Source organism: Rhinolophus sinicus, linkage group LG16, assembly GCF_036562045.2.
Source record: "Rhinolophus sinicus isolate RSC01 linkage group LG16, ASM3656204v1, whole genome shotgun sequence".
Classification (NCBI taxonomy): Eukaryota; Metazoa; Chordata; class Mammalia; order Chiroptera; family Rhinolophidae; genus Rhinolophus; species Rhinolophus sinicus.
The window spans coordinates 13,432,667-13,455,744 of record NC_133765.1 but is presented as its reverse complement, the minus strand read 5'-3'; the positions used below and the strand labels follow the sequence as shown (position 1 = coordinate 13,455,744).

Below are 23,078 nucleotides of genomic sequence, written 5' to 3'. Positions count from 1 at the left end.
TCTAGGAGTCATTTTTTAAACATGACACCAAAAGCACATGTAACAAAGGAAAAAAGAGATAAAACACTTCACCAAAGTTAAAACCTGTTAGGGTCAAAGAACACTACCAAGAAATGAAAAGGTAGCTTCAGAATGGGAAAAAATATTAGCAATTCATAAATCTGATAAGGGTGTATTATCCAGGCTACATAAAGAACTGTTGCAACTTTGCAATAAAAAGGCCAATAATCCAATTTAAAAGTGGCAAAGGATTTGAATAGACATTTCTCCAAGGAAGATATACAAATGGCCAATAAGTACATGAAAAGATGCTCAACATCGTTAGTTATTAGAAAAATGTACATAGAAACCATGTGAGATACCACTAGGATGAGTAAACTCAAAAAGTCAGTTAATAAGTATTGGCAAACACGTGGAGAAGTTGGAACCTGCACACACTGCTGGGACTGCAAAACAGTGCAGACAATTGTTTGAGGAACTTCCGCACAGTCTGGCAGTTCCTCAAACAATTAGTATAGAGTTAGTATATGACCCAACATCCACTTCTAGATACATACCCAAGAGAGATGAAAACCTGTGTTCATCCAAAAACGTATAAATGAATGTTTATAGCATTATAGCATAATAGCCAAAAGGTGGAAATAACCAAAATGTCCATCAGCTGTCAAGTGGATAAACAAAATGTGGCACATTCACACAATAGACCATTACTTGACAATAAAAAGGAATTAAGTACAGATACGTGCTGCAACATGAGTGAATCCATTATGCTAAGTGGAAGCCAGTTATAAAAGACAACGTATTAGATGATCCCATTGGTAGGAAATGTCCAGGACAGGGAAATCTGTTAGACAGAAAGTAGTTGCCTAGGGCTGGAGCAGCAATGGAGGGCAGAGGGTGATAGTTAAAGGGTATGGGGTTTCTTTTTGAGATGATAAAAATGTTCTTAAATTGACTGTGGTGCCAGTTGCACATGTCTGTGAATCTACAAATAATCATTGAATTGTACGCATCAAATAGGGGAATTGTGTATATTTAAAGTGCATCATATCTCAAAGCCGTTAAAAATAATGTTAAAAGGATGGAAAAGGTGTATGATTCAAACACTCATCAATAGAAAGTGAGAGGGCCTATTTAATATCTGATAAAGTACACTTGAGAGCAAGGAGGAAAGAAAACACTTTTTTTTAATGTCCAAAAAATTTACAAAATTATTGTCATATGAAAGATAATTCAAGACTATATAGCCAAAAAATGTAAGGGAAAAGTATTAAAGAGGTGTTTCAGCCAGTTTATTAATAAAAATGTTATTTTTCTGGGGGGGAAAAAGAAAGAAAAGAAAGAGCTTGTGGGGAAAAAGTACTGTCTCAGTCCAGGAAGACTAGTGAAGGTGAAGAAGTCCTGTTTCAAACTGCAGTGTTGCTGTGCCACCCTGTCACCTTGGCAGTGGCCCTCATTAATCCATTCAAACAGTCTCCTGAAAATAGAAAACATAACTTTGCTAGTTTGGGCTAGTTATGATTGAAAGTAATGAGAAGGTTTAAAGTCGGTGTCAATAAATGTGTACCAACCAAATACATCAAACTGGAATCACACATTATCTGTGGATAATTTATTATTAACTGGAAAGTTGTGGAATAATGTCAGTTCCAATAGAGTAGCAATTATTAAACTTTTTGGTCTCCATACTCCCTTACATCTAAAAAATGATTGAGACTCTCAAGCAGCTTTTGTTTATGTGGGTTGTATTTATCAGTACTCACTATTAAAAATTAAAACAGAAATTTTTAAAATATTTATTTTAAAGCAACAATAATAAATCTATTATATGTTAACATAAATGTTTATGAAAAATAATTCTATTTTCCAAAACAAAAATAAATTCCTGAGAAGAGTGGTTGTATTTCACATTTTTGCAAATCTCTTTAATACCTGGCTTAATAGAAAACAGTTGGATTCTCATATCTGCTTTTTATAGTCAGTCTGTTATATCAGTGTTGGTTTGGTTTAAATATATGGAAAAAAATCAGTTGTCATAGTTACATAGTTGAAAAAGAGCGAAGTATTTTAAGTCTTTTTTGGTAATTGTAGATATTCTTTGTTGATACTACACCAAAAATTCAGGAAGTGGTGGCTTCCTAAAGATTAAGAGCAATATGGAATCTGAGATCTAATTTTGTCCTTATTAATGGTAATAATGAAATTTGAACTTTTCCTATTCTAATGTATTAAATAAATTCCATTGATCCATCTTGCACTTAGAATGAGTCTTTTACTCGTGCATGATTTTGTGACATCATGTTTTGATCATTTGGAAAAGACTGGTTCACTGAGCGTACATATGTTCCAGGTGTTGATGCGTTTAACTACACAATCAAAAATGCATTCATTAATATCACTTCCAGTCTCATCACGAAAAGGTGTTTGGAAGCTGTCAAGCTCATAAAAGTTTTCAAAAAGTGTTGATTTTTGCTTGAAAACTCTGATTTCATCATTGACAACTGGCAGCAATCAATTGTTGTTTTCCTCAAAATGACAGGCTCGCTTCATTCATTTTTTTTTTTTTTTCAAGATTTTATTGGGGAAGGGTAACAGGACTTTATTGGGGAACAGTGTGTACTTCCAGGACTTTTTTCCAAGTCAAGTTGTTGTCCTTTCAAGATTAGTTGTGGAGGGTGCCGTTCAGCTTTAAGTTGTTGTCCTTTCAGTCTTAGTTGAGGAGGGCGCTGCTCAGCTCCAGGTCCAAGGTCCAGTTGCCGTTGCTAGTTGCAGGGGGCGCAGCCCACCATCCCTTGCGAGAGTCGAACCTTCAACCTTTGTGGGTGAAAGGATGCGCTCCAACCAACAGCCATCCAGGAGCTCAGCGGCAGCTCAGCTCAAGGTGCCGTGTTCAATCTTAGTTCCAGGGGGCGCTGCCCACCATCCCTTGCGGGACTCGAGGAATTGAACTAGCACACTTTGTGGTTGAGAGCCCACTGGCCCATGTGGGAATCAAACCAGCAGCCTTCAGAGTTAGGAGCATGGAGCTCTAACCGCCTGAGCCACCGGGCCGGCCCCCTTCATTCATTTTTGAGAAAATGCATGAGAATATCCAAATCTGAATAACCGAAGTTTGTCAGTCACTCAAGGAAAAATGATGTTTGTGGGAAAAAGGTGGCAAGTTCAGCTTACAACTCCAATAATCACACAAGTGTTTTGCCTCGAGACAGCCACCATACTTCATGATACAGCAGAAGTGCTTCACATATTTCCTGTTTATTTACGCAGAATATTAAAAGGACATGTATTCAAGAGTCAAGATTTAATACAATTAATTTGTACTGCTTCATTAAGGACATTCTTAAGTGAAACTGGCATCTTTTTCTTACCAAAAGTCTTGGTAATGAAGAATACAGTAATAACTGGCACAGCTTGGTTTGCTGTCTCATGCTAATGTCGACCTAAGAAATGTCCAAACCTGTGGAGAATTTTTATGAGTTTACTTGAGCCAAACTGACGACATATACCAGGGAGCACGATCGCAAATGCTCTGGAGAATAGCAATTTTACAGCTTATTTTATACATTAGGATCAAAGGAGGAGACATAAGGAAAGTACATGAAATCCAATGATGGTAGATGAAGGAGGTGGGAGAAAGCAAAGCAGGAAAATCTCTAGGATAAAAGGCAAAATGGAGAGAGAAACACGTACTTCTTTTACATTGGTGGGTACAGGGTAGTTAATAATTAACGTTTACAGCACACAGATAGTATGCAGGGAACAAGATAACAGTGAGATTCTGTGGTCTTGTGCTCTGGTGCCAGTGGTTGGTCCCTTGGGTTGTGCCTTTGATGGGTGGGAAAAGAAAACTACTCTGACCTTTCAAAGATACGTTATCCTAGATGCATAGGAACAGTGGATACAGCTGACTTAAGATAAACATTGACCTTTGCTAAGGAAGCTATGGGCCTGGGACATGACTACTTGCTGTAACCTGCCCAGTTAGGAATTTGTGATCAGACAGACCATCCTTTGTGGTTACTTTTGGTTTCTGAGCTTGTCAGGCCTGACCCCCCTGAGCTTGTCAGTATTATTGCATAGCCCCATTTTCATTCACATGAGGCACCAGCAGTTTTACCCATCATTGCCTTTGCATCGTCAATGCAAATATAAACACAATTTAAAAGACAAATGTTACCGTAATGTTATTATGAACATAATTTTGACTTTGCAGACCCCTTAAAGAATCTTAGGGACCCAGGGGGTCCGTGGGCCACGTTTTGAAAAACATTCCAATAGAGGATATGTAAGAAAACTATGCAGGCAACACAAAGGCTTTTAAAAAGAGACAGAGGCATCTGGGAAATTTGAACATTATCTGAGTATTTGATATTAAGGAATTAATAATACTGCGTATTTTAAGGTCTGATAGTGGTGTTGCAGCTGATGTTTTCTTTTATATGTAAGGGGGAGTCCTTATCTTTGAGGGAACCTATTGAAGTATCTGAATGAAATGATAAAATGCCTGGGAATTGCTTCAGAAACATTCAGTGAGAGGGGGAAGGAGTGTGATGGGTGAGGAGCTTAAGTGAAACAAGATTGGCCGTGTGTGGTCATGGTTCAGTCTGACGATGGGTGCGTGTCGTTTTCGTACACTCTTCGTGTTACTTTTATGTGTGTGCAGTGCTGATGAGACCCTGGGCACATCACTTCGCCTCAGAATCTGTTCTGCACCTGTAAAACTGGAGTACTACTACTTACCTCGTGGGGTTTTGTGAAGAATCAGTGAGACAATGTATATAAAGTGTCTGGCACATAGTAAACGCGCTATAAATGTTAATAACCTCGGTGAAAGTCAGGATTGGTATTGTTTTTACTGTATCTGGAGTCAGAAAGATGAGAGTTCCAGTGTAGAAGGAAATGAAGTAGCAATGGATTCAGTTCACTGTTTGCAATGAATGAGAAAATGTCAGTTGAAGTTGTGTGGGAGGTCGGCATTTCCTTTTGACCAGGGAACTTCCTTGTTTGTTTTCATTCCTTTGCCTTGATTTAGAGAAGCCATTGGTGGGAAATTTAGTTCTAGGGTCACCTGCTTCAAGAGAGAAAAACATTCATTTTTAAGTCTGAGGAAATCAGTCCAGCTATAAAAGCCTCATTCCTTCCTATGTTAACACGCAAGATGTAATAACTTCAAGAAATAGGACTGAAAGATAGTTAGCTAAAATAAGCGACTCATGACATTTATTTCCAGGTTTTACCCTTTTGTATGTCTTTTCTTAATAGAAGCAAGAAAACATATTCCACACCCATGATTAGCTGATTGTATACCAGGCGTTTTAATCTGTGTGTAATGATTAAACTGATGTTGGAATATAGCGTTATGTAACTGTGTATGAATCAGAAGGAAGTTATAAAACACAAAAGGACGTTCTCAAAATAACCATATTCTTTATTTAATTTTAAACTTCGTTTTGCTTTTTTGATTAGGTGCTGCTTACACACATTGCAGAAATCAAAATGAACATTGAAAAGGTTTATGGACCTCTCACTCCCACTCATATCTTTGTCTGCCTCTACTCCCCAAACTCACCCCCATAGGTCACCACTCTTAATAGCGTTTTGAGTATCCTTCCAGTGTTCTTTTTTGCAAAAAAAACCCCAAAAAACCAAAAACAAGCGAATAGGACTCTATGTATTCTTCTCTCACTACCATTATCCCCCGTGTCAACAGGTAGCATTCTAGACACACTGTTCTTGCACCTTGTTTGTTTGTCTTAACATTATATCCTGGAGGTCGTTCCATACCAGTCTCCTGTATGTGGATACTTGGCTTGTTTCCAGTCTTTTACTGTTAGACCCTGTTTCCCCAAAAATAAGACCTAACTGGACAATCAGCTCTAATGCGTCTTTTGGAGCAAAAATTATTATGAGACCTGGTCTTACATTATATAAGACCGGGTCTCATGTTGTAGTAAAATAAGACCGGGTCTTATATTAATTTTTGCTCCAAAAGATGGATTAGAGCTGATTGTCTGGCTAGGTCTTATTTTCGGGGAAACATGGTAGGTAACAGAGCAGTGACAACTGTGTATATGTCATTTCATTTGTTTGCAATTATATCTGTGGGATTTATTCCCAGAATGGAATTTTAAAATTGTAGGGTAAATGGGTTATAATTTTAAAGACATTAAAGAGGCACTATATAATGAATCTAGAAAAGTACCTGGCATTCATTCACTAGTATGTAGTAAAATTCAGTAATTGAGGTTATGAATTCTTCACTGTTGATTTCCGATCAGATTATTCATTCTGATTAAGTGTTAGAGTCCCCCGTTGATTGCCCGTGGGCTGCTAATTTGTGATGGAATTATTTATGCCCTTATGTAAAGAGAATGGACAGAAGTTTAAACACATGACCCACATTCTTAGCCACACAAATTATGGGCCGTACTATTTATTTCACACTAGAAAAGCATCTTTGAGTCCGCTGACCACAGGTTACAGTGAAGGCCTGTCTGGTAGCAGATGTAGCATGGAACAGCGTGTCACCCTCAGGCAGAGGTACTGTTTCACCTCTGCTCTCATTTTCCTACTGTGAAAATAGTTACCATTTGGTAGGTAAAAAGAATTGATAATTTTATAAAATACTTTGAAAAATGAGGAACAGAATTTGGCAAATTAAAGTGTGTTTTATGAATCTGCTTCCATGGTTCCATGGTAACAAATCTTTATCTGAGCATTGCCCTTTTAGAAAGATGTGCAGAGGAAACCAGGAAGGCGGGGGATCACGTTGAAGAAAAACAGATGTTGCTGATTATCTACTGTCTCGCAGTTACTTGGAGTTTGAATGGGGACTATTGGACCCTTTAAGAACTAGTTCTTGCTCTGATATCGTCTAATGAAATGGTATTGCAGGAATAGGACAGGGAGCAGATACTTTTTATAGCACATTACAGTTCCTTTCCCTTTCAAGTTCCTTTTGTCTCAGAAGCCACTTTGTCATTTAAGTTATAAGCCAACTTCCCACCTGAGGTGGGTATGGCATGTCCTCATTAGTCCTCAGAGATACATACATACATTCAAAATGAGTCCAGGGAAATGAGTTATTTAAATAAACCATATGTTAAGAAATAGGGAGTCTATTTAGAACTGACTAGTGTTTGGTAATTTTTCACAGTTGCAAAATGCAGGTTTTGGATGGTCTTTATTAAGTGCTAAGTATTCTTCCTAGCAAACCTGTAAACAAATTGCTGAGTTATGTAAGGGAATAAACAGGCAGGGGGAAGGTAAGCAGTTTTCTATAACATCCATAGCATAAGCATCCAAATCCATAAGCATCTGTTAAAAGCATCTAGGATTAGAAAAAGAGATGCTAAGCCACATTTAGGGGTGTCTTTTATTAGTTATTTCCGAGTTAGTTTAATGAAAGCACGTGTTGTCTTCTTGCCTGAGGCCTAATTAGAGGGTAATTGGTGCTGTGCTTTATTACCCAGGATTCTTTTAGTTCTCATAGTATCTTACATTTCCTGGCTATGCCCATTTTCTTCATTCTATAAAAATGCCTATTTAGGGGCCGGCCCGGTGGCTCAGGCGGTTAGAGCTCCATGCTCCTAACTCCAAAGGCTGCCGGTTCGATTCCCACATGGGCCAGTGGGCTCTCAACCACAAGGTTGCCAGTTCGACTCGTCGAGTCCCACAAGGGATGGTGGGCAGCGCCCCCTGCAACTAAGATTGAACACGGCACCTTGAGCTGAGCTGCCGCTGAGCTCCCAGACGGCTCAGTTGGTTGGAGCTCGTCCTCTCAACCACAAGGTTGCTGGTTCAACTCCCACAAGGGATGGTGGGCTGCACCCCCTACAACTAACAACGGTAACTGGATCTGGAGCTGAGCTGCGCCCTCCACAACTAAGATTGAAAGGACAACAACTTGTAAAATGTCCTGGAAATATACACTGTTCCCCAATAAAAGTCCTGTTCCCCTTCCCCAATAAAAAAAATAGTAATTTTTTTTTAAATGCCTATTTAGAGAGCTTGTGACATAATAATGCTGAGCACTTGCTGTGTGCTGCGCATTGTGCTAAGCCCCTGGCCTGTGTCATCCTATTTTCCTTATAACCCTGTGAAGTAGAAAATACTTACCCTTACTTTAAGTACAAAGTAGTCTTCAAAAATTTGTTATTACTGTAATTAAGACAAGTGACCTACCAGAACACCTAGCATTAATTTTTCTCTTTCAATTTCTCCCCAGCGTACTAGTAATGTTCGATCCACGTTTTTCAAGGACTGTTTGTATGAAGTATTCGATGACTTGGAGTCAAAGATGGAAGACTCTGGAAAACAGCTACTGCAGTCAGTTCTCCATCTGATGGAAAACGGAGCCCTGGTGTTGACTACAAACTTCGACAATCTCCTGGAGCTGTACGCAGCAGATCAGGGAAAGCAACTTGAATCCCTTGACCTTACTGATGAGAAAAAGGTAAAAAGTATAGGATTAGTCTGTTTTTCAGGCTAGTGGATTGTATCTTCATCAGAAAAACAGTTTTCTAGTTGGTGCCTTGTGAGGTACTGGTATTTATGTAGAGCTAGAAAGGAAAAGTCTTGTCTCTGGCTGTATTTTTGTCTTTTTATTTTTGAATTTTTTGAGATAAAAATCAATATACAGTAATATGCACAGATCTTAAAAATGTTCAGTTCTGTGAGTTTTGACAATTTCACCCAGTTTTAAAGCAACGGTAAAGGAAGTCATTTGAACTGTGAGATCACTTTAACACCCGGTAATACCGGGTGGGTGTAATACTGATTTAGCATTCTCTCTTAGGATATATTCTTTATGTTCACTCCATATAGAGAAAGGTGCCATAAATACTGATTTTCTCTGGAAACGTATGAAAACTACTTCATAATGTCTGGAAGAGCAACTCTCAGGCCAAGTAATAGCTGGGTTGAGGTTAGTGTTCAGTGAAAACATCAGCAGACGTGTTTTTTTATTGTAGCCCATACTATACCCAAGCTGTCTACCGTAATATTGAATTATAGTTGTTGATCTATGTCAACTAACGAGGTGAGGTTTTATTAGCATGGTCATGTGAGTTTGTAATTTGAAATCTAGCACCAATAGGAAATTCTTCAGCTACACCAACATGTATTTAATTGATGAAATACAGTGAAGCCACAAAATGGAAAATGTTGTCATTGCCATAAAAAGATGTCAGAGACATGAGTGGAGCAAAAAGAAAACAAAGCAGGTTGTGAACCACCACCAGGTCTCATTTGTCCTGCTCTATAGTTTGTGTAACTTTCCTCCTAGTTTATTTTCCCAGGAGCCTGTCTCTGTCCAATGTAGAGCCCAACTAAATAGAGTTTGAATAGACCAGAGATTCACCCACTGGTTTTCACTGGCACAGCACTGCCTCTGCCAGAGGAGTGGCTGTGATACCACTCTTGTAATTGTGCTGACCTTGAAGCCAGGTTTTAACCGGAAATCAAATTCAGAGAAATGATGCCACGAAGACTGATTTTCTCTGGCTAAAATGTTTTCCACCCACTACCCCCATGCGTTGTACGGCCAGCTCCTCCTTCACCTAGTAAATCTCAAATATCACCTCCTCTGAGAGGCCTTCTCTGATCATCCTATTTAAGAAGGGACCCACCCTTACATTTGTTTTTTGTCCATTTCCTTCATAGCACTACTATAACTTTCAATGTTTACCTTGGTTTGTTTGTTTTCTGGCTCTTTGGCCCACTGGAATAGCAACTCCATCTGGACAGGTACCATGTCAGCTTTTCTTACCCTAATGTCTAAGATGGTACCTGGCGCATAGTAGATGCTCAGTAAATGTTTTTTGAAGTAATAAATGATTGAATGAAATTCAGACATTAATGGCTAGACACAGTGTCCATACTATCTCTGATCATCTCCAAAGATCCTGACTAGCATCTGAAACATCAGGCCTCTTCAAAGTTAAGGGTACCTGTCAGACTTGACATTTTCCTTCTCACTTTCATCCTGGAGCTTCAAGATTTGCTTTGCCCTTTTAGTACACATTAGGGGCGATACCAAAGTCTAGTTGTTAGAACCATTGACTGGTAGTCAGAATGGGGCCTAGTAATATGCAAATTCTAAATCTCTGTGCCTCTTGACTATTTTTCCTAATTCACACCTTATTTCTGTAGAATGTTATAAGAATAAATGCATACTGTCTTGAGTCCCTGGGAAAATGGAACCACGGAATCCAGGTGGCTGTTGTTACCATTGTCATCTAAATGATTGTTCTTTATTGGTAGCCTTTTAGGTAACTCAGAGGTGACTGAAGGGGTTCTTTTATTGCTTATTAATTGCTACACAAGAAACTGCCCTGAAATTTTGTGACTTAGTACATTTTATTTGCCCATGATGATGTGAATTAGTGATTTGATCTGGGCTCAGCAGGCAGTTCTTCTGTTGGTTTTGTGATTCCCCACGTGCCTGCAATCATCTGCTGGCCTGACTACAGCCGGGTGGTACAAGATGGCCTCGCTTCTTTTTCTTTGTTGGTACAGGCAGTTGGCTGGACCCTGCATTTCTAGCAGGCTAGCCCAGGCTTATTCATATGGTAGCTGAGTTCCAAAAGCAGCAAAAGAGAAATAAGACTCGTGCCCACATTTTCCAAGCTTCTGCTTGTGTCATGTTTTTTAATGCCCCATTGGCGAAAGCAAGCCACATGGCCAAGCCTGGAGTAAGTGTGAAAAAGGACTTCACAAAGGCCTGGGTACAAGGAGTCTTGCTATCTTGGGGATCATTACTAAATAGTCATCTGTAACAGTCATCCATCTCTCTCATGTATGTCACCAGTGGAAAGAGCCCCTACCGTTCCTGCAGATGATGACAAATTCTAATTTTTGATTGTTACTTTCAAAGAGAAATCACCAGACTTGCTGCCATCAGTCCTAACAGTCATGCCTGAAATGGAAACTAAGGCCACTTCAGGTTTTGCTTTCTTGCTCTGTGGTATCATAAAGCTGGAGTTATGTCTAGTGTTGCTCACGGGGACCTTGAAGCAAGTGCTCAGCCATTCCAGCCTGGCTGAGCTCTCTCTGTGTTGTGCAGGTCCTAGAGTGGGCTCAGGAAAAGCGGAAGCTGAGCGTGTTACACATCCATGGGGTGTACACCAACCCAAGTGGCATTGTCCTTCATCCCGCTGGGTATCAGAATGTGCTCAGGAACACTGAAGTTATGGTGAGTGGTGCTCATCTTGTGGGTCTTGGGAAAGCCTTGCTGAGAAGCCTGTAAATGTACCATTGGTCTTCGAGGGATAACATTTTATTTTCGTTAATTAAAAACTGGAAGGTCAGACGTTCTTTCCTGTGTTTCTCAGCTTGTGGGTGTGCATGCCATCTTAGCAAAAGTACTCTTAGGTATCGAGCTATAGGGTTTTCCTTTGTTGATTGACAGCCAGCGGGTGGCACTGTCATTGCCATCATCTTCACGTGCAAAGAATAAGTATTGCCCCTTTTCATTGTTTGGTTCATCATAGTATTAGTAACCCTCTCTATGCCAACAATAATTTATGTAGCTTTTTATTGACCAATCAGTGCTAGAACATACATTCTAAAGAGATTGTGTGTAAATGGAGATGGGTTTATATTGAATTACTGCACTTATTCAAACTTATTGCTGAGTGGAAAAAATGTTTTTGACAGTTGGATTGAGTGATAAAATGAAGGTCTTCTTCATTGTGAAAAAGCTTGTTGATCTTTAAGGATGCAAGTTTTAGACTTGCTCACACATACATGTGCAAACCAAAAACATTCCCTGGCCAGTGGCGTGGGGGAAATGGTCCCCAACTCTGAAAACAGTATATATACTGGCTGTCAGCTATTCTTTCCTTGACCTCCATCACTGACAGAATGAGCCCTTAAGCAAAATCATTTCTAATGTTTTTATATTTATGTATATGTATAGATACATACAAATTCATATTGATATTCTAAGTATCAGACTTCCTTTGGGAAAAAAATCTGGTGATGAAATTATCTTCAGTGATCATGGTTCAGTTTATAAGGCAAAAAAAAAAGGCAAATATGGTCTAGAAAATGGAGAGTGAGATATATTGATAAGACCTCCTCATTGCTTTATGGTCTCTGGGCACGTAGATCTAAAAAATAAACTACAAAGTCAGTAGACCAGTGCCAACTCAGTGAAACCCTGAATAGAGCCTATAGGAGAATGCCAGGTAAAAATCAATTTTAGACCCACCAAGTTACAGTAATCAACAATAAGATCAGATGTGGGGACTTAACTGCCCTCTTAAATCTTGGTTAAATGGTCGCCAATCTGCTAAAAGTAGCAGTTATGATGACCCTGTTGACTTTTTTTACTTCAGACATGCCTTGTGTCTCTTTTCACGATGTCATTAATATGTTGTTTCTTTTCCTGCAAGAGAGAGATTCAGAAACTCTATGAAAACAAATCATTTCTTTTCCTGGGTTGTGGCTGGACTGTGGATGACACCACCTTCCAGGCCCTTTTTCTGGAGGCCGTCAAGCATAAATCTGACTTAGAACATTTCATGCTGGTGCGGCGGGGAGATGTAGATGAGTTCAAGAAGCTTCGAGAAAACATGCTGGACAAAGGGATTAAGGTCATCTCCTATGGAAACGAATATGCTGATCTTCCAGAATATTTCAAGCGACTGACCTGTGAGATCTCCACAAGGGGTAGATCAGGTAAGATGCATTTTGAGACTGAGAGGGATCCAAGAGCTATAGCTCTTCTTTCAGCCTTTTACCAAAATGAGGAATATCATCTTAACCAGATTATGAAGGGAGATTATGGTTAGTCTTCAGGTTAGACTGAAATGCCATTTGGATTGACAGTGGACAAAGGTATATTCCAGCAGTTCAGTATAAATGTAGGAAAAATGAAAAAACAGATTAAGCTTCCCTAGTTAGCAATGGAATGCAATTAGGATTTAGATTTCAAAATAGAAAAGAATGGTAACTGGGTTTTGGCTAAGGCTGAGGAAAGAAATATATTCATGTTGGAATATGTTCAAAATTTAAAAACCTTTGACCTAGAAAGCCCATTTGATACAATTTATTATTGGAGAAATTTCTCCTAAAGAGATAACTGGACAGTTGCACAAAGATAAATAGGTGTGGGAAGTAATCAGTGTTGTATATAATGGCAGAAAATTAGAAGCAACTTAAATTGTTGTTACAAAATTCTATAAATACACCATTTATTTGATAAATGACAATGAAGCCATAAAAGGGAGTATGTTTTTCTTGTCTAAAAAGATGTCAGAGACATGATACTGTGGATGAAGAAATGAAAAAAGCAGGTTGCAAAACAACACCATGGTCAGTCCCATTCATCCAAAATTATAGATTATTGTTTTCGTATGTATAGAAAAATACCTGCAATAATGTTTACTAAATTAATTATGGTTATCGTTATGCTGTAGGATTTAAGGGTTTTTTAAATGTTTTGTTTCTATGTTAGCATTTCCTACAGTGATTATGCATTTTCTTTATAAAAATAAAAAAAACTCTTAAAAATACTGTTTGGAAACTGTTACCGTAGTATGAAATCAGAGGTTCTTCCATTTTACCTCTAGGTTCTAACAAGACAGTCAAATGGGGGGAAAAGGTTCAGTTTATTAATGACTCCAGGCAAGTTCCCAATAATCCTACAAAATGCAAAACTTTGGTATGAGCTGAATTGCAGAGTGCTTTTGGAAACCTTACTTTGAATAAAACCAGGCCCCAGGCAGGGTATGGCTAACCTGACACATCACCCAGTTCCAAAGAAACTTTGTCGTTGTACATAGACTATGTTCTTGAAAAGTTGTATGTTAATATGGATTTTCATTGTCAACCCAAATGCATCTTCTAGGGCCTATCAAAGTACAGGTAATTTAACAGAGAACTTTTTCGAAATCTAATAATCATTCCCAGCAGTCTTTTATGAATCAGATTGCTTTGAGTACAATTCTCTGTAATGAGAAATCCCACAAACTCTTACCATCACCATAACTGAATACCGAAAAGCATGTCTCCCTTTCTCCAGAAGACAAACCTTTTGGTTTTTCTCGTTTGTGATAAATATTTGCTGTTCTTTCTTGGGGATGTGTTTCCTGCTGTTCTGCAGTGTTTGATATCTGCTGTTCACCCACACTTAGGACTTTCAGCCTTCCTACCAGGCACGTTGTTTTCATTCAAGAAGAGGCACAGACCCCAAGCTCTACGTTTTATCTACATTCTGAGATCTTCTACCCAGGGAAAATGCTAAAATTAAAAATAGCAACAAAATCCCTCTGGACAGCTCTTCCTATTACACTAAATCTTAACAGAAAGCATCTGAGGTATTGTAGAGTGGCACAAATTCTTTTATTAGATCTGTAGCTTTCCTACCAGGGTGGCTTTCTCCAAAGTTATCACTAATTAGGTATTTTGAATTTTTAAAAAACAAGGATTTTCATTATGGCCAGGAGGCTTTATTAGTATGGTCAGCTGAGTTTATGATTTGAAATCTAGTAGAGCAATTTTGGGTTAAAAACATTGTTTCATTTTAAGACAAGTCAAATTTATCTGCTATCCTTGGTTATGTTTTCAGTCTCTTACACTGATAACAAGGTAAGAGGTCTTCGGTGTTTTGTTTAACACTGAGCATTTGCTATGTACCTGGCATTGTGCTTTGTACTCACTTCTGCATAATAAAAATTACTTGGGTTCAAAAGAGTCTGTAGGATCTAGTACATTTATTTCAGGAAAATCAAGTAATGAGGAAAAGAAAAATAATTCTAATTCATTACCATAATACAAGCAGTTATTTTGGTATATTTCCGATTAACAATTTTTCCCTAGTCATTTTTCATAGTTGTAAACAGATATACATATACAGTCTTGGTACTCTATTCGGTGGTACATCATACAATTTCCCACATGGCTGCAGTTTCAATAATGGTTATTTTTAATGACTTACAATCTAGTGTGGATGTTATAGTTTGCCTAATTATTTCCCTATGTTAGGCAATTTCAAATATTTTCTAGTTTTTTTCTATTGTAAGAACTGTTGCAATGAATGATATCTTCATCCCTAGTTTTCCCTTTTGCCAGTAATTTCCTTAGGATAAGTTCTCAGTATAGTTACTAAATCAGAGGGCATGGACATTTTAGAAGTTGATTAAGTATTGCTAAAGTGCTTTCCAAGAAGAAATACCAATTTGTATGTTTGAATGCTCTCTCTTTCATTTATTTACATTCTAATTGGCCGTATTTCCTTCCATGTGTTCAGTTTTATACTTTTTCCTACACCATTATCTACCCGTGCTGTTCAATAGAACTTTCTGTGGTCATAGAAATATTCTATCTTTGCTGAGCAGTACTGTAACCACAAGCCACATGTGGCTATTGAGTATTTGAAATTAGTGTGACAGAGGAACAGAATTTTTAATGTACTGTAAAACTCAACAGCCACAGGTGGCTAATGGCATGCTGTTGGCCAGCACAGATCTAACCCATTTTACATTGTGGGAGTACCTGCTACTTTGCACTCTTCTGCTTGGTTGAAGTTGCTCACTTGCATGCTGCTCCCCATCTCTGGTCAGACTGATTTCTTTTCCCTAAACTTGGCCTTCAGGACTACAGACAGCAGACGCACTTTGCCCATGTAAAATGTTTTGTTTATAATCAATGTTAGTGCCCTCAAGGACCTTATTGTTCCTGTTATTTCATACAACTGTCTGAAGACTAATCGTTTCCTTTCACCACCTTGTGTTCTCCATGTAATCAATACTAAATAATGCCAGTCTTAGTTGGAACATGTGCTTTTATCTCCCTTTGATTGGTTGGTTTTCTTTCTACTATTAATAGTTTTGGCTTTTCAGTCTAACATCTGATACTAATGTACATTCTATTAGCAGGGATGGTGAGAGAAGGTCAACTAAATGGCTCATCTGCAGCACACAGTGAAATAAGAGGTATACTATTTCCTGTTCTACTGTTTGTGAATTTGTCAGCAGAAAATGTGTTCCTAGGACTTAATTAAGACCTTGGAGAATAATGACTTAACTCTCCTACCTAAGAAGGAGTCTGTATTTTCTGATCAAGTCTATTCCAAGATTCCTAGCGTCTTAGTCTTGTCTTCTGAAGGGTTAAGCTTGACTTACGTATTTGCAGCTTTACATGTGTAAACTTGTTTGGTGAAACTTCCTTTTATTCTCTACCTTTTCTCTCCACAGACGGCAGCACATGAGAGGGCGAGAGAAGTCACCACCATTAGACCAAGCTGTGAGGCCCTACGGTGGACAGTGTTTAACAACAAACTTACAAGAACCCAACACAACTCCTAGGAAGAACTAAAACCTAGAGGTTGAAGGTTGGGGGTAGAGAGGGGTTGGAACGTTCCAACTTAATCCTTCATGCCAGCTGGTTCTTGACCTTATGCGGCCTATTCCAGTTTAATACCAAGTGACAGCGGGACCCAGATGCTGCCCCTTCCCCACCCCCGGGCTGGACACGCCTGTGTCCACAGAGCAGGCCCGTGTGAAAGCCACTGACAGCCTGCAGCTTTGCATGAAGGACTTGGGCTCTAGATGCCATGGCATTGCCTTGGCCCTTGTTGCAGTTTTGTACTCTCTATTTGGTTTTTTAATTAAGCTTAACGGCTTTTTTAAAACAAGACTTGAAGCTCTAGTTTTCTAGGTCTTTTACAGTGTACAGTATTTTACATACCTGAGCTGTATTAAAAGCCTGTTCGTTTACTTCCCAGAGCACTGGTTCTACTTTTAGAATCACTTTAGAAAACATCTAATCATAACAAGCCTAATTTTGTAACTCAACTTAAATCTTAAGTTCTGTTCTTTTACCTAGGGGAGGGGAGGTCTTATTCTCAGGACAGCCGTTTATTTTTACCAGATTCCTCAGAGCATTATAAATTCCTACTGTCTGTTTCCCTCCTTAAACCCTAGTTAGTGTGATGTGGGATTTTAGTTTCGAATCTTCTATAAAGTAACTCCAAGACTAAAAGGCAATTTATTTATGAAATTTATTCTTATATAAATTACGTATTTCTCTGGGCAGACAGCCTTCACCTTATTGCACTAAGAGCACATCTGTAATACCAGCTACAGGACAAGTCCCAACGAGAGGTTTGTGTTCATCAGTGTAGCACTTGTCCACCAGGCACTGTAGGGAGGAGGCGGAAAAGCCAGGCTCTGCCCAGGGTGGAAAACAGGGAGCGGGCAACATGATACCCTTCTGACAGGTGGTTTTCTCCCAAGAAGGAGAACATGCAAAGCTTCCATCTGGGTTTCAGGTTTGGGGAGAGCTGAAAGGCTGAGAAGCCCGATGCAGCACTGCAGCTCAGCTCCCCTTCTTTCTGAGGGAAGCGGGGCTCATCTTTCGCTCATTTGTAACAAATCACTCTGGCCTAGTTGATGCTTTGGGGAAACAACAGGGATAAGGGTCATCATCAGAATTAGCAGCAATTAAGAATAGGCCGTACACTGCCACAGTGTGGTTGGTGGGTGTCATCCGGGCCCAGGAACCTGAAGCCATGTAGCCTAGGGAGAGGTGCCACTCAAGACCCAGTGCTGGGGCTTCAAAATCCTCATTATGCTCAGACATCCCTATGACCACACTTAAATTAGCCAAGTTCTGGTGTTGGATCTTCCAACCATTGGTCAGATCTGTAATGAGACTGAGTCTGGAGGCAGAGTGAAGGGGATGCCTGAGTAGGAAGCCGGTGGGGTGGAGGGGTACCACGGCGGGGGAGGGGGGGGATGAATTGGGCAGTGACTGTAACATGATTAGGCTCTCCTTGCAGATGGAGGCGGGCTCCATAGGAAGTGGGGTGAGGAGGAGCTGCACACCCTAGGCGCTCCCCGCGCTCTGCCTTTGTACTACACTGAAGACAAGCTGCTCACACTCTAAAGCACATTCTTGATACAGAAACAGGGGCTTTGGGGGAAGCAGTGATTTGGTATTGGGCAAGAGCCGTGTTAAGCCTTCATGAGGGCAGCCACCACAGCCTTGGCGTTGAGACTGCGTAGGTCGCAGTAGGTCTGACCAGTGCCCACAAACACAATGGGTTTGCTTGTGATGTAGGTCATAGAAATAGCAGCTCCCACCTGAAGTAGAGAAAGGGGTATCCAATCAACTCAAGGCCCCTTCTTTTCATTCCCTCAGTAACAGGAAGCTTTGCAGCCACTGTAGCTTCAGGTCCCTTGTGAAGGATGGCCCCCTCCACCCCCATCACACTGTGTCCTATGTCATTCATATTTACCTTGTCATCAATGGTATCAAATTTGGTAAGGACAATGCCATCAATGAGCCGAGGTGTCTGAGCCATAGAATGGTCAGCCAAGGCTCTGTTGAACTTGACCTGGAAAGGAGAAATGGGATGTAAGTATAAGAAGTATTGGCCCAAGCTGGGGTTGGAAAAGAACTCGGCCCTCGCCCTCACCAGCTGATCCACGGCCTCATTGCCTACTAAGGCCTCCCCCACAAACAGCACCAAGTCGGGCGTGTTGACAGTGATGAGCTTGGCCAGGGCCGTCATCAGAGGCGCATTGTCTTGCATGCGGCCAGCTGTATCCACCAGCACCACGTCAAAGCCTTGATTACGTGCTAGAGAGGGGAGAAAAGTGATCAACTCAAAACATGCTTATTTCCAGCTTCCTCTCAAGCAGTCCCAGCCTGGCTATATTAAAAGACTGTCTGTTTACTTTCTTGGGCTCTGGATCTGGTTACAAGGTAGTATGAGAAAAACAATCTATGCTTGGCCAATAAGCATATTCAGGAAGAGGATGGCAATTCGGTGAAGATAACCAAATAGGTTTCTTCAGTTGTGATACACCTATTACGCAGAGCAATGCATGGTAAGTCCCTACTCCTGACTTGTTACTGAGAGTAAGGTGGTAGTAGGTAACCCTACTACCTCAGATTTTAAGGGAACCCAAGGAGGAAAGGGGCCAGACAAGCTCCCACACTTTCTGTGCACTGTACCAAAGGCAATAGCTTCCATGGCGATACCAGCAGCATCCTTGCCATAGCCCTTTTCAAACAACTGCACCATGGTGCGGCCACCGTGATTCTCGGGGGGGTGTAGAGCACTCAAACGTCGAGTGTGTGTACGCAGCTGCTCCACAGCCCCGGCACGAAATGTGTCACAGGCAGCAATGAGAACACTGAAGCCATTCTCTAATAGCCAGAAGGAAATCTGTTCAAGAGAAGCAAAGGAAACTGTCACCTAGAACCAGAGTTGCCAAGACGGGAGAGAATAAAGAAATGTCAGAGACAGATGGGGAACTGTACTGACCTTGGCAAGATTAGTAGACTTCCCCACGCCGTTAACCCCACAGAAGGTGACCACATAAGGGCGCTGATGACGCTGGGCATCCATGATATCCCGGAGCATGTCTACACGACGCTGTGGCTGCAGAATCTGCACCAGGGATTCTTGCAGAGCTTGCTTTACTGTGGAAGTCACCGCTGATAGGGGAAAGAGGAGCATCCATGAAACCCAAGGAATGTACCCCAAGAACACCCAACCCTTTTCTGAACTAGGGGACTAGGATCTCGATATTAGGATCTTGCCCCGGGAATCCACACCGTATCTGATACTGTCCTAAGCACTTTCCAAGTATTAACTCATTTATCTTCCTAATAATTCTTAAAGTCTAAGTTATGTAATAGAAATTTGGAGGTTAAAGAATCGGCCAAAAGTCATGCACCTACTTCAGAATGGAGGTGGATGCACTTAACCTCCTGGAATGTATAATGCCCTAAGCACTTTCTGGTTTAGGAAGATACTCACTGCTGAATGTCCCCATCACCTTCCCTTCCAACTTGTTGGCCACAGATTCACAGAGCTGTACTGCAATGTCTGCTGCCACATTCTTAGCTGAGGAGAGAGGGAGACAGGCATGGTTCAATGTCAACAGTCAACAACCCTTATGGTACTGCTGAGAAACTCTAGGTTGTTGTACTCCATCATTCCTACCCCCTAAACAAGTCTACCTGTTCCTTAGAACTCACCAATGAGATGATCACGCATCTTGTCCAGCACAGATTCCATGTCTTCACGACTCAAGCTCTTGGAACCCACAAGGCCCTTCAGCATCCCAAACATGCCACCCAGAGTCCCCTTGGTAGCACTGCAGGCACAGGAGATTACGGATATACATAAAGCCAGTAGGCAGGAGTCAAGTCTCATCCATTCTGGACCCACACATACCACCCACCCCCTGAAGTTCCCTTACCTAGGTTTGGTGGAGTTTTGAACAGCCCCTTCATCATCTGAGCTGCTGCAGTCCAGATCCTGAAGCTGCCCCCCAGGTCCAGTCCCTCGAATCTGCAGGGGATTGGGAAAGGAAGATGAGATTCGGAATACCAAAGGCTCTGAGGTAAAAGCCCAGGATTTACCATCTACATTGCTCTGTCTCTGGTTTGGGAAGCTCCAAACATAACAAACCCACTCGTGCAAATCAAAGGTACTGCCCTCCTCTTCCTCCCAACTTCTTTTTAATGGTACCTTCACTCTGGCCCGTTGACTCTTACCAAGTTGATGTCCTCCGGTGGGGCAACCTCGGGGGCTCCATTGGTGGTAGGAGGGCTATAATCCAAGTCTTCCTTCTTAGCACAGCCACCCAGTGCCCACACCCGGGGTGCTTTTTTGCCCTTCTCCTTTGGAGCATCTGACTTCGTGGACTTGCTGCAGATGGTTACAGCATAGCGGGTTATGGTGAAAAAGCCAGAGAGGAATCGTGCACCCAAGAGCTAGAGACAAGAACTCCCTTGCCCCTAACATGGATAGAGAACAGTTTTTCTGGGGAAGGTTAGAATGCTCACCTGGACTTGTCCATACCCTTCCCGTGTTTCTGAATGAACTCCTCTCGCTTCCTGCGTATCAGCTCCTCTTTGGAAAGTTCTACCCCATTCTCAGGCTCCACTGGCTTTTCTGCGGGGATTGCTTTGCCAGTAGCCGAAGGGCCATCAAAACCTGCTGGGAGAAAACTCAATGGAGCAGGTGGCCAGATTCCAACAAAAAAAACAATGGAAAAGTCTGCCAAATCCTTAAAGGGGAAACTAGGAGCAAACAACTTGCGGATCACGAGGACTGGGGTTCTGATAGGGTGGCAGGCATTTAGGCGAGGGGGACAAGGAATGACAGGAAAGCACAGAAAACCACTTCAGTCCTTAATACCACATTAACTTTTAATACCTCAGTATATTCAAGGGGCTCAAACTCACCTTCCTTCTTGGCCCCCTTTTTTTTGTTGTTCTTTGCTTTTTCCTTAGGCTTTTCACCCCGTGTCTCAATCATGGACCTCACAGGTTTCTTGGCCTTTTCAGAATCTTCAAATTTCTTCATGGTAGTGGGGGCACGGATCTTACTGCTCTCCTCCGCTTCACTATAGAGAAAGAGAACGGTTCAAGTCCAGAGAAAGGACCCTCACCAAGAGGGCAATTTAGAACCAGGCTGCAAATTTAGAATCGTCTTTCAATACACAATTTACTACCCTTGAACCGCCCTCAGGAAGGGAGCTCATCAAATCATGGAAACTGATTTTGAAAAGGGGAGGCCTCTCACCGAAGGAGCCGCAGAAAATCATTTTGGAAATCGAAAGTGCCATGCAGTAGGCTTAAAGCACTTTGCTGTTGGATCTCTGTGCGGTACTTGTCCCGGAACAGCCGGTGCACATCATCTATCAATTTGTCTACATACGTCAGTGTTAGGATCTTCTGAAAACCAACCTGTTTAGGGGAGAAACAGAGCCAACAGATCTGCTTACAGGCCAGCCCAGAACAGAAAAGCCAACTCAACCCAGGCCTCCGCAGATTGGCTCAGCCACCTGGCAGGTTTCCCCGCCATGAGGGGCAGCCAAGCTCTCTGACTGGGCCCAGGAGCTTCTTCCCTTTACCTCTCACCCTCCTTGGCTTCTCTGTTACTTCATCATATAACACCTTGTGCAATTAATCAGGGTTCTCTTAATCAGAACTATATTGAGAATGTAATGGTCCCTTTAAAATACACCCACTTACCACAAACACCAGCTCAAACTGGTTGTCCAGTTTATACTTGAGTGTGAGCGCCTCATGGGTGAAGGAGTTGTTGCCTCCCCTTTCCTGGAAAGAGAGTATGTCTCAGTTCAGACTATCCCCAGAAAACCCAGACTTGGGCCCCTCCACGATTACCTTTGGGAAAGATGAAGACAGTCTTCCAAAGTCAGACCTGTCCCAGGACAAGAGGATGCTGGGGCCTTGCTCTCTAGCATTTCACCAGGGAGAAAAAGATACCAAGTTGGGGGCCAAAGGGGAAAAGGGGGAGACGGTGGGCAAGACACATGGGAACCAGAAGAGAAGCAGTCATCACATAAACAGGTCTACTGGCAGCTGTGTACTATTTACAGTTTGAAAAGAAGTTTTTCCATCCATTATCTCACCCAACCTTGGAAACAACAGGAAAACAAGCTGCCAGGGACGAGTGGAGGGAACGATGGGAAGACTCAAGAGGGCTACAATCCCAGACAGGGGAGCGGGAGGGGGCGCCGCGAAGTTGCCGGACGGTCTGACGGGCGGGAGAAAGAAGGGGAGTCCCGGCTGCCAGCGAGCGGTCAGTCTGAGGGGGCGGACAGGGTGGGAGCGACGCGCGGGACAGGTCGAGGGGGACTACGGACAGGATACGGGGAATGAGCCCGGAGTTCTGACCCAGCGGGGGCGGTACCTGCAGCAGCACGGAACGAATCAACGCGTTAACGGGCCCGGTACAGGAGTCGCTCACGCCCTGGAAGCACCAGAGCACGAGTCCGCCCTTTGAGAAAATGGTGAAGAAGTCGAGCATGGCGGCAGTGGTATAGGAGCCGGGCCGGCGCCGGGAACTGAGGCCGCGACCGCCGCGGCTTCCTGCTGCGCCAAGCGCGGGACACGTCACACCAGCGGCCCCGGAAACCGGCTCATCCGCACTTCCGCTCAGCGCCTCGGGTTCCCCACCGCCGCCCGAAGGCGCTCAGCGCCTACGTAAACCCAGGCTGGCCAATGGCGGGTGGGGGCGGGCCTGGGCGGGGCTCTAGGAGGGTCACGGGGAGACGGCGGCCTATAGCGCGGAGGGGCGG

The 23,078-nt window shown here is 42.0% G+C and overlaps 2 protein-coding genes across 10 annotated transcripts in view; one reads left to right on the top strand and one right to left on the bottom strand.

Moving 5' to 3' along the window:
* FAM118B (family with sequence similarity 118 member B) overlaps window positions 1–16,733 on the top strand; it is a 47,747-nt gene extending 31,014 nt beyond the window's left edge. For 2 of the 8 annotated variants that reach the window (XM_074321284.1, XM_074321283.1), the window contains exons 4-8: window positions 8,228–8,455; window positions 11,066–11,194; window positions 12,399–12,684; window positions 15,885–15,941; window positions 16,203–16,733. In XM_074321284.1, the coding sequence (XP_074177385.1) occupies window positions 8,228–8,455; window positions 11,066–11,194; window positions 12,399–12,684; window positions 15,885–15,941; window positions 16,203–16,216 (714 nt within the window). In that variant the 3' untranslated portion in view covers window positions 16,217–16,733. Of the gene's footprint in view, window positions 1–8,227; window positions 8,456–11,065; window positions 11,195–12,398; window positions 12,685–15,881 lie in introns of all 8 variants that reach the window. The other 6 variants (XM_074321286.1, XM_074321285.1, XM_019710430.2 and 3 more) reach the window with 4 other exon arrangements.
* On the bottom strand, window positions 8,420–22,980 carry SRPRA (SRP receptor subunit alpha). 2 transcript variants are annotated; one of them, XM_074321278.1, is made up of 14 exons: window positions 22,691–22,950; window positions 22,009–22,092; window positions 21,557–21,720; window positions 21,217–21,377; window positions 20,815–20,965; window positions 20,524–20,677; window positions 20,226–20,317; window positions 20,002–20,120; window positions 19,781–19,867; window positions 19,283–19,455; window positions 18,970–19,183; window positions 18,428–18,591; window positions 18,248–18,346; window positions 8,420–8,441 (listed from the first exon to the last, which is right to left on the bottom strand). In XM_074321278.1, exons 1-14 carry the CDS (start codon window positions 22,805–22,807, stop codon window positions 8,439–8,441), a joined length of 1,782 nt encoding a protein of 593 aa, XP_074177379.1. In that variant the 5' UTR covers window positions 22,808–22,950; the 3' UTR covers window positions 8,420–8,438. The 2 variants fall into 2 exon arrangements, with proteins under 2 accessions (XP_074177379.1, XP_019565985.2); XM_019710426.2 differs by lacking the exon at window positions 8,420–8,441 and adding an exon at window positions 16,990–18,092 and having other exon boundaries at window positions 22,691–22,980.
* Between the last annotated feature and the right edge of the window lie 98 nt (window positions 22,981–23,078).